Source organism: Rhamphochromis sp. 'chilingali', assembly GCF_963969265.1.
Source record: "Rhamphochromis sp. 'chilingali' genome assembly, chromosome: 1".
Classification (NCBI taxonomy): Eukaryota; Metazoa; Chordata; class Actinopteri; order Cichliformes; family Cichlidae; genus Rhamphochromis; species Rhamphochromis sp. 'chilingali'.
Genome location: NC_137929.1, coordinates 14,171,373 through 14,182,316, shown reverse-complemented (window position 1 = coordinate 14,182,316; position 10,944 = coordinate 14,171,373). Strand labels below are relative to the sequence as shown.

At 43.7% G+C, this 10,944-nt stretch overlaps 1 protein-coding gene across 1 annotated transcript in view; it reads left to right on the top strand.

The window, feature by feature from the left end:
* The first annotated feature begins 263 nt into the window (after window positions 1-263).
* LOC308393807 (uncharacterized protein) overlaps window positions 264-10,944 on the top strand; it is an 810,936-nt gene continuing 800,255 nt past the window's right edge. The window contains exons 1-6 of the mRNA XM_080877817.1: window positions 264-840; window positions 925-1,023; window positions 1,171-1,269; window positions 2,033-2,134; window positions 7,293-7,528; window positions 7,645-9,472. Of these exons, the coding sequence (XP_080733943.1) occupies window positions 752-840; window positions 925-1,023; window positions 1,171-1,269; window positions 2,033-2,134; window positions 7,293-7,528; window positions 7,645-9,472 (2,453 nt within the window). The 5' untranslated portion in view covers window positions 264-751. The remainder of the gene's footprint in view (window positions 841-924; window positions 1,024-1,170; window positions 1,270-2,032; window positions 2,135-7,292; window positions 7,529-7,644; window positions 9,473-10,944) is intronic.

Below are 10,944 nucleotides of genomic sequence, written 5' to 3'. Positions count from 1 at the left end.
TGGAGCCGAACTCTGACAAAGTTAGGAACAAAACTTTCTCCAGCGTGTGAACTTTCCTCCTAGACTCAGTCTGAGCAGTCAGACCACATATTTCTAAAGCAGCACATGAAGGTGTGGCTCACACACACACAGGTGAAGGAAACAGCTGCAGTATTAAAAACTGCTTCACTGTCTACAAATATATGAACTGAATGTTTCTTTCAGGCTGTAAAACCTTATTTATCCTCCATTACAGTCCTGCATTCAGAGCATTACTTCTGTTATATTAGTACATGTATTTTATTCTGATGAACACATGAAACTCTGAGCTGGATTGAATCCATTGAATCAGAGTCCAGGACTCAGACTAAACACACTGAATGTGTCCTGAGCTCGGCCGCTGTTCCACAGTAACTGCTGTCAGAGTCACTGTTACTGAGTTAGCTTAGCTAGCAGAGCAGCTAGCAGTTAGAGTATGAACTCTGTAAGCAGTCAGCTCGGTCCTGGACATGGTTACTGACATAAAGCTGCTCTCTGCAGCCATGTTTGACCTGCTGCTTTGTAGGACTACAGTAATGGAGGATTTGGAGGCTGAACTGGGCTCTGTGACACTTTTTGTAGTGAACTGATGAAAGCTGCGTCTCAGATGGATGTTAGTCCAACACATCAGACACGACCTCTGCAGCTCTCAGTTGATGTGCACATGAATGATTTGTGTTTCCTCTGCAGGTGAAGGTAGAAAGTGTGTGTGAGCTGATGTGAATTGAGCAGCATGGATCAGTGTGAGGACAGAGAGGAGGGAGTCCCTCCCTCTAAAAGCACTCTGTGTGGGGAACATGAGAGCCAGACCAAAGCTCAGAGGTGAGATGACCATCTCTAACTGTCCATGACTCTTCTCCATGTCACAGCTCAGCACTCACATCACTGCTGCATCATTATTCACAGGAACCCGCCTGGACCTCCACCCAGAAGTGTGTCCTCTAAGAGCAAACGGGTGAAGCATTTCTTTCGTAATTTAGGGCAAAAAAAGTCATCTGACAAAAAGTAAGTTCATGTCAGTATTAAAATGTTTGAAATTTTAATCAGCTTTTTACTATTTAACGATTTAAATAATAAACTATTTACATAGTTTATACTTTTTATGTAATGTATTGGTCACATTGGATGTGACACATGTTCACATATTTTTAGCGTCAATCAGAAACCATCCAGCTCTGTGTCCTTAAAGAGTGACCGGTCCAATCATCGATTCATTGGTTTTAAATCCCAGCCTGTGTCTGCTGCAGAGAGGTGAGCTGTTAGTAACAAGAACTCTCTGATTTAAATGATTTTGATGTTTCCTGGTTTCTAAAATGCATCTCTGTAGCAGAGCAGTGTCTCCAAGGACACACAGGCTCAGCTGTAACTGTCAGTTTATCTGGTTTAAGACACATTTGGACTCAATTGGCTGTTTTTAACTATGTATTTTAATCAGAGGTGTAAATTTAGACCTCACACATCTGGATCCTAAACTATGATAGAAACAGCTGCTAGCAGTGGGTAGTTTGACTTTGATACGCTGCTCTAGAAAGCAAACAAAGGTTTGTGCAGCTCCTCTTCAGAAAAGTGTTCAGAGAGCAGCTGCTGTATTAGACAAAGGCTCGTCGTGTGAGCCCAGATGTGTGTAACAGCTGGATGAAGGAGAACCATCACAGTCGCGTCTCCATCCCGCCTTTATTAATGAACTTCCTGTTGCTTGCAGATGACAGGAACACAAAGTGTTTGTGCCACGTGATGCTGCAGGATTTGTTAACGTGTCCATGATGGTAACATCTCCTCGTCTAACTGCAAACACATGAGCGCTCCTAACGGCAGCTATCACAGCCACACAGGCAGACTGTGTCTCACTGTTGCATTCAGGGACATTTGTTTTCCTGTAAAAAGCTGAACTCTAATCTAAGAGGACTGTTACTGACAGGAAACAGCTGCATTATCTGCAGTCTGTGTGATCACAGCTGCTTCAATCACTTTATCAGAGAATTGATCATTGAATAAAACATGTTTGTGTCTGCAGAGGTCAGAGGTCACAGTCTGCAGGATCCAGCTGTCCGTCTGTGAGGAGTGATGGGTCCAAAGGTCAACCTCCAAACTTCAGTGCTGAACCTGGACCAATGAGGTCAGAGACCTGTGATGACTCCTTTACATGTTTGTGTTTTCCCAAAGAGGCAGCTTTATTTCAGCTGTGAACATGCAAACAGCAGAAATAAGGAAACACAACTGTAGGTTTGCAGTGAATGAAGCCTCAGCTCGACGCTCCACTTTGTCCCTCTTTTCCTTCTCCAAACAGCCACATCAGGAGTCTCTGATGGAGTTTTAAAATATTTAATTACAAATGTCCAAAGATGGGTTCAGGATACCTGAATCCACAGTTATTAAAGCTAAAATAGTTCACAGGGTTTGGACTTTGTTAGGTGACGAGAGAACATCAAAGTGTTTTTTATCTTCAAACAGTATTTTTATCACTTCAGTTGCTCTCACAGCCCTGTTTGTTATTTTAGTAAGTAAGTAAGTAAAGTTTATTTATTAAGCGCTTTTCATAGACAGGTAGTCACAAAGTGCTGCACACAGAGATTAAAATAAACAGTATGATAAATAGCAAAATGCACAATATACACAATATAGAGTTTAAATGTAAATTAAAAATATAACAATGTAAACAGCATTGGTCAACAGAAAGCTTGTTTAAACAGTAAAGTTTTTAACTGTTTTTTAAAGGATCCCACAGAGTCAACCAAACGTAGTTGTAGAGGTAGACTGTTCCACAGCCTTGGTGCCACAGACTGAAAGGCTCCGCCCCCTTTCGTCTTCAGACGTGTTCTGGGAGCAGCCAACAAACTCTGAGTCTGTGAGCGGAGACAGCGAGCAGCAGTGTATTTAGTGAGAAGCTTGGATAAATAATCTGGGGCCATTTAGTGCTCTGTACGTTAAAACAATCATTTAAAACGAATTCTAAAATCTATTGGGAGCCAATGTAAAGAACATAAAATAGGAGTGATGTGAGCTCGCTGGGTAGAGTGAGTTAGTAGTCTGGCTGCTGCGTTTTGTACAGCTTGGAGGCGAGAAAGAGATGATTTATCCAAGCTGGTAAACAGGGAATTACAATAATCTAAATGCAATGACACAAATCCATGGACAATTTTTTCCAGTTCAGCTAAGGAGACCATATGTCGCAGTTTAGAAATATTCCTTAAATGAAAGAAACAGGAACGAGACAGAGACTTTACATGTGAGTCAAGGCCCAAAGAAGAGTCAAATATTATTTACAAGATTTCGAATATTTGGCTCAGCAGAAGAACAGAAAGGGGCAACAACTTGACTGATTTTAGAATATAGATCAGGAGGAGCTATGATCATGGTCTCTGTCTTGTTCTAACAAGGTAGCTGTTAGAAAGCCAATCAGAGATTTGAGTTAAAGCCTGGACTAGGGTGGACAGCCTATCCAGCTGATGAGGCTTAACCAGAGCTCTTATGTTTCACTCAGTGCTCCCACCAAACACCTTGGAGGACACATTAGTGTGATTTAGATTTCATTGGTGTAAACACCAGTCACACAAGCTAACCCATGGAGGCAGCAGCAGGCTTTGTGTTTGGTAAAGTCTGTTGGCTTAAACTAAGAGAGTTTAGTTTGTTAGCACAAAGAGCTGTCAGCTAAAGCCCCGAATGCACTTTGAATACAGACGAACTGAGAAAAACACTTTAAATACAGCAAACAGTCAAACTGACAACATGTTTTTCTGCTGATCATCCACAGCAGTACGTTTAGCATTCATGCTAGCAGCAGGCTATGACTGTTAGGGTTGCCAACCGTCCCTTAAAAAACGGAATCGTCCCGTATTTAGAAACAAAAGCACACGTCCCGTATTGAGCTAATAAGGGACGCACTTTGTCCCGTATTGAGCTAATAAGGGACGCACTTTGTCCCGTATTGAGCTAATAAGGGACGCACTTTGTCCCGTAATACAGTGAGAATCAAAAGTGGTCTATAAATGTTTATGGAATTAACGCTTTGTTTGAAAACATAATTCCCAGCCCCTCTCCTGCTTTGTGACCAATGAGCTGACAGCACACTTATGACAATTCAGATTACCGCTCATCTCATTGGTCGAGGAAAGGTCGCTTGCGGAGAAAATACCGGAAGACAACAGATGACCACAACAAGAAGCATGGCCAACAGGGAAACAAACGCTGACACTGCGGTGCAAGTCTCGGACGACAGTACACCTAAAGCTGTGCACGATTGACTCGCAGTTGGTAGGTCACGATGCAGGTCTCACACTATACCGCCCGATGCTCTGATGCGACCTGAGTGCTCACACTGTGCCTCCATAAAATGAAGGTTATAACAGAAAATCTGTCGCTCTCTCTGTCTTTCACTCACACAGACACACAAACCACCACCATCAACTTTGCTAAATTGCTAATGAAAAACATTGATCAGGCAGCTGTGATTGAGCAGCATGTAAATCCAACTATTTTCACGGTTGTTGTGGTCGTGATAATTTTGTGATGCCACATCGAAAAGGCTCTGATGAGCTTTCCAAAGTTCTACAGTTGTGCCTCCATCGCTTGTGTCCAGATCACACGCTGCACAGCCGTGCTGCTCCGTCTTTTTCACCAATGTTTACGTGTTTGCGCGTGAGCAGTGTGAACGGCTGTGGTGACACGCTCATGAGCGATTGATGATCGGGAGCTGGTCGTGAGGTGTTAATCGCTTCTCGTTACCCCACGTATACTACACGATGCACGATGAAGGCCAAAATTGGGCCGATCGCCAAATCGGTCGCATGACTCAAAAATCATCTCAAAATGGGCCAAAAATCGCACAGTGTAAGCCCAGCATCAGAGCAGCAATGTTTGTTCGCTCAGAGAAAGAAAAAAAGGCTGCAAAAGTACAGGGAGGAATGGGAAAAGGGAAACGCCTGGCTGGAAAAGTGCACGATAACACCTATAAAGCGCACTGCACTGTGTGCCGGCGCACTTTTTCCATAGGCATGCTTCTAATGGTGGGCACATGAAGAACATGAGGGGCGTGAAAGCTCGGGGAACCCTTAACCAATTTGTTGTCCACCAGGCCACGGCAGAAACAGATATGGTATGTAGACACTGGTTTGTTTTTTAAACCCTCTGGTTAAGGTTAATATGGGCATGTGCAGTGAATATCAGCGCTATGTGGCCAGAAGTGTGATAATATAATTTATTTTGTGTAATAAACAACTGCAAGGATAGATGATTACAACAAATAGATGACTAATACATAAAAGTAATACATAGATGAATAATGATGATGAGTTATGATGCGTAATCATGGGAACAAGAGGGTTTACAAACAGGAGCAGCTGATTAGCATTAGAAAAGCTGAAATAATACCTCAGCTGAAGCCAATTGCACTAAATGCACTATATGTGCACTGTTACAAGAATGTTTTTCGTTCTATTGCTTTCTATTAATTTATATAATTTTAACTTAAGCAGGACAGAGTTCTTTTAAAGAAAGATTTACTTTTATTCTCAAAAGTTAAGCATGACAGGCTTCTGTTTAAGAAAGAGACCTGTTTTACTGTGTTAATGTTGTCATTTTGAGCTAAAAATAAATGGCTAAATGATCATTTGTTTCCCATATGGTCATATCACAAAGAATAGAATATGCATCTGCTTAAATCAAATTCAAGTCAAATGGTTAAAAAATAATTTCACACACACAAAAAAGAGCTACCACACTGGGAAGGGTGAAGACAACTAGGTTGCCCGGCCCTGGCCACGAGGTGTCCCTTATTTATTTTTCAGGGAGTTGGCAACCCTAATGACTGTCCACTGAGCACCAACACAGGTAGGAGTGAGCAGTGATGAAGCAGGACTGTGGGCAAGTTTGAGCTACAATCCTATTGGCTTCTCAGTTTCTCCAAAGAAAAGGGGAAAAATTCTTGGTGTTGTGAAGATGTGAGTTGGTCTTGTTGTCGTGGGGCTGGAAGGATGCTGGCAGTGAGAGGCTTTTCATACAGTGTTCAGTAACAGAATGAGAAGAAAGCCACTGCACATGAAACGAGGTGCTCGTAGTGTTTGTTTACTGTGTTTGTGCCACAATGTCAGATCAGTTGTAGATTCACATGCAGACTTGTCCAGTGAAACCAGTGCAAGTACTGCAGTACAGAGCAAAGACTAAGCAAGCCAGGAGAGCTCTCCAACTTTCTGAAAGTATCAGGATATTTGAGTGATAAGAAAAAGTGGATCGTGCAACAATGTCCCTCAGCACACAAAACAATCAAAGCAGAATAAATATAATGTTTTAGATCAAACACTTACAGGGACCTGAAGACAGAGAACCAACAAAATGTCATGGCTAACAGAGGAACTCAAGCACAGACTGAGTTCTGACAAACAAAAAGGTGACAGTTTATTTACCAAAGGGGTGAACCACAGTGCTCTATATATGTACAGTGAGTTGGGGAGGGGGTCCAGGGCTCCAGGGAAAAGAGGGAAGGGAGTCCACATTCACTCCTCTTCAGTCACTCTTGTCCTGCTCTCCACTCACACAGCCACACACAGGAATCACAGGTAAGCGTCTGTAACCAGGTCCGGGGAAATATTTACTCAAAGTATACACAAAGTTAACCCAACTGGTGAATTAAGAGAGAGATTTCTTAGCAAGGAGCTGAGATCATGAACACAGGAGGGTCAATGTCCCAGCGACGAACTGCTCCATGCCGCAGCGTTAAATGGTTACCGGTAAGCCCAGGTGAATCAGCAACAGGTGGTGTAATCATCATAACTGTGTGGACCAAGAGCGAGAGGCCATTACAAGCTCCACCCAGGCAGGCAAAACGCTAGCAGGAGAGAGCAAAACATAAAACCTGAAAAGCCATCATGAGCCAGCCAGAGAGACACAGAGTTTATACTAGAAGAGAAACCTGCTCATCTTCATCATGTTTGTTTAAATAGAGAAAATCAGAAGTCTCTGTGTGTCAGACCACGGCTCTACACGGACACTTCTAAGCTGCTTCAGAGTGAACTGACCCAGATAATCTGCACACAGCGGCTGTAAAACAGTGAAAGTCATAACTGTGTCTCTGATGGAAAGCTTTTATTGTGAAGTCAGGAAGTCTGCAGGAAGTGTTGAGTTTGTATTCATCACTCAGTGTTTAATGAGACAGGCAGACAGGAAGAGCAGCTCATTAGTGTTGATGAAATCAAAGGAACTGTGAGGAACTGCAGTTTGGTCACATCTGGATGTTTTTCACTGACAGTAAATGTTTTAGTGATAAAGAAATGTGTTCACAGAGAGAGGAAGAGGAGTGGTGTTTGTGATGAGGAGCAGCTGTCCTGCTGTGCTTTGTGTCAGGACGTCCTGAAGGATCCAGTCTCTACCAGCTGTGGACACTGGTTCTGCAGACAGTGCATCTCCTCATACTGGGACCAGTCTGCTTCATCGGGAGACTCCTCCTGTCCCCAGTGTGGAGAAAGATCCAGAAGCAGAGCTGGACTGCAGACAGCCAGTCAGAGCAGCTGTGTACAAAGTAAGACTGAACATCTGTCTGCTGATGGACTCATTTCTGAAAACTGGACTTCTCGTGTTGTTCAGACATTGAAGAGTTTTCTTTCTCTTTAGTCTCATTGTTTTTCTTTCTTTCAGCAGATGTTGGTCTGCAGGAGGTTTTAGATGAACATAAGATCAGTCTGAGGAGGAGATGTGAACGTGTGACTGAAGGAAGTGATGAAACAGGAAGTAGAACCCTCCTCAACACCATCTACACTGAGCTCTACATCACAGAGGGACAGAGTGAAGAGGTTCATACCCAACATGAGGTGAGGCAGCTGGAGACAGCTTCCAAGATGGACGCCCTCCATGACGCTCCAATCAGGTGCCAGGACATCTTTAAAGCCTTACCTGACCAACAGAGACCCATCAGAGTGGTTCTGACCAACGGCGTGGCTGGTGTTGGAAAAACCTTCTCAGTGCAGAAGTTCACTCTGGACTGGGCAGAGGGCTTGGAGAACCAACATGTCAGTGTGGTGGTTCTGCTTTCATTCAGGGAGCTGAACCTGATCAGAGATGAGCAGTACAGTCTTCTGGAGCTGCTCCATGTTTTCCATCCAACATTACAGAAGGTCACAGCAGAGAAGCTGGCTGTCTCTCAGCTTTTGTTCATCTTTGACGGCCTGGATGAAAGCAGACTTTCATTGGATTTCACCAACAGGAAGCTGCTGTCTGATGTCACACAGAAGTCATCAGTCAGCCAGCTGCTGACAAACCTCATCCAGGGGAATCTGCTTCCCTCGGCTCTCGTCTGGATAACTTCCCGACCCGCAGCAGCCAATCAGATCCCTCCTACATGTGTTGACAGGCTAACAGAAGTACGAGGCTTCACTGACGCCCAGAAGGAGGAGTACTTCAGGAGGAGATTCAGTGATGAAGAGCTGTCCAGCAGAATCATCTCCCACATGAAGACATCCAGGAGCCTCCACATCATGTGTAGTATCCCAGTCTTCTGCTGGATCACTGCTACAGTTCTGGAGCACATGTTGACTACAGAGCAGAGAGGAGAGCTGCCCAAGACCCTGACTGACATGTACTCACACTTCCTGCTGGTTCAGACAAAGAGGAAGAAGAACAAGTACCATGAGGGACATGAGACGAGTCCACAGGAGCTGACGGAGGCTGACAGGGAAGTTCTTCTGAAGCTGGGGAGGCTGGCGTTTGAACATCTGGAGAAAGGAAACATCATGTTCTACCAAGAAGACCTGGAGCAGTGTGGTCTGGATGTGACAGAGGCCTCGGTGTACTCTGGAGTTTGTACAGAGATCTTCAAAAGAGAGTGTGTGATCTTCCAGAAACCAGTCTACTGCTTTGTTCATCTGAGCATTCAGGAGTTTCTGGCTGCTGTCTACATGTTCCACTGTCACACCAACAGGAAGACAAAGGTGCTGAAGATGTTTCTAAAATCAGAATCTTTCACCAAGATGATTTTCAGTTTTTTTGATGACAAAGATCCCCAATCACTTGATGTATTTCTGAGCAGAGCCATGGAGAAATCCCTCCAGAGTAAAAATGGCCACCTGGACCTGTTTGTTCGCTTCCTTCATGGCCTCTGTCTGGAGTCCAACCAGAGACTCTTAGTAGGTCTGCTGGGTCAGACAGAGATCAGTCCAGGAACCATCCAGAGAGTCATCAACAACCTGAAGAAGATGAACAGTGATGAAATCTCTCCTGACAGAAGCATCAACATCTTCCACTGTCTGATGGAGATGAACGACCTCTCATTATTTCAGGAGATCCAAGAGTTCCTGAAGTCAGAGAACAGATCAAAGAAGGAACTCTCTGAGATCCAGTGCTCAGCTCTGGCCTTCATGCTGCAGATGTCAGAGGAGGTTCTGGATGAGTTGGACCTGCAGAAGTACAACACATCAGAGTGGGGACGACAGAGACTGATTCCAGCTGTGAGGACCTGCAGAAAGGCTGGGTGAGTCCAGATGTGATCATTAACATCATTGATCAGTGTAGGTTAGTAGTTTAATGTTGAAAATAAAATCAGATTGTAACCACAAAGTGTTTGTGTCCGTACGCTGCAACCTTCCACACCATTCCTTTATTGTACAGACTCAGCAGCAGCTCCATGGATCCCAAATCCAAGAGTGGAGAACAGATTTGAAGTGTGTCACATCCATGCAGTCACAGCTGTGTCCACCATGTTTCCACTGATATTAATCCTGTTCAATGACACGTTTCATATCAGTGAATATGTTCTTTAGGACGTCCACTGACATGTTTAAGTGTCCTGCTGGAAATCACTCAAATCATCCATGAAATCCATGAAAAATCCTTTTAGTGTTTCTAACTTCAGCCTCTGTCCTCTCTCTCTCTCCATCCTCCTCACTGCTTCTTTCACTGATAATCACACAAACATCGTATTCAGCTACAAAATAACACAATAATATCATCTGATGATCATTATTATAAGAGCAGGATCCATATTTGATATCAGAGTAACACACTGCTTGGTTATGTGCAGTCATCATCAGTGACTGTGGGTCAAACAGAAGCTCTCTGATTGGTTGCTGACCTTGGTCACCTGTCCACTCTCACCTGTTTGTGTTTGCTCTCTCTTTGCTGTCTCCATCCTCTCTCTCCTTTCTCTCCCTCTCTGTCTTTGTACGTCACTCAGGTCCAATGGAAACAGTGACATTTACAAACCAATCAAAGACAAACTGATCCATGTCAGGTTATAACAATATTCAAAGTGAATACAGGCTGCTGCTGGACACAGACAGGTAACATCATTTTGACTTGCTGTCACCTGGATCTGGACTCATAAACACTGAAGCCCTGAACAGGAATACAAATCATTTTCTGCCAACTAGCGACACACCAGCAGATAATGGCTCAGAAAGCTAAAATGAGCCAATCATTTCTGTGTTTAGTTCCCCTGAAATCAGATCTGATATCAGCAGCTCTGAGTTCATTCATCATTATTGTCCAGTGATGAGATTTCTGCTCCGTTTGGTAACAGTCAGCAGGTTTTTCCTGCGTGTGGACGTGAACAGTCGTACCTGACAGCAGGTAGCAAACAGAGATCATCTTTCCAGCTGGAACTCTTCACTGAGCTGAACTCATTCAAAATGTTCTGGAGTCAAAACAGGAAACAGTCCAAATGTGTGTCTTCACTCTGACTCTGGATCAGATCTCAGTGACAGACTGTGGACATTATGGAAGCCTAAATGTGACACCATCTTCCTCCTTCATCTGCAGATTAAAGCCAAACAAATATTCTCATTAAAAGTCTGCAGGTCTGAGAGAGACTCAATCGTTGTGTCATGTCAAACACAGTAAGAGGAGCTGAAGCACAGATGTGAAGAGCAGATTCATCAGATTATGACCTCACTCTGTTTTGTCTTCATATACATTCAGTCTGTGTTTATAATGCAGATTTTCTGC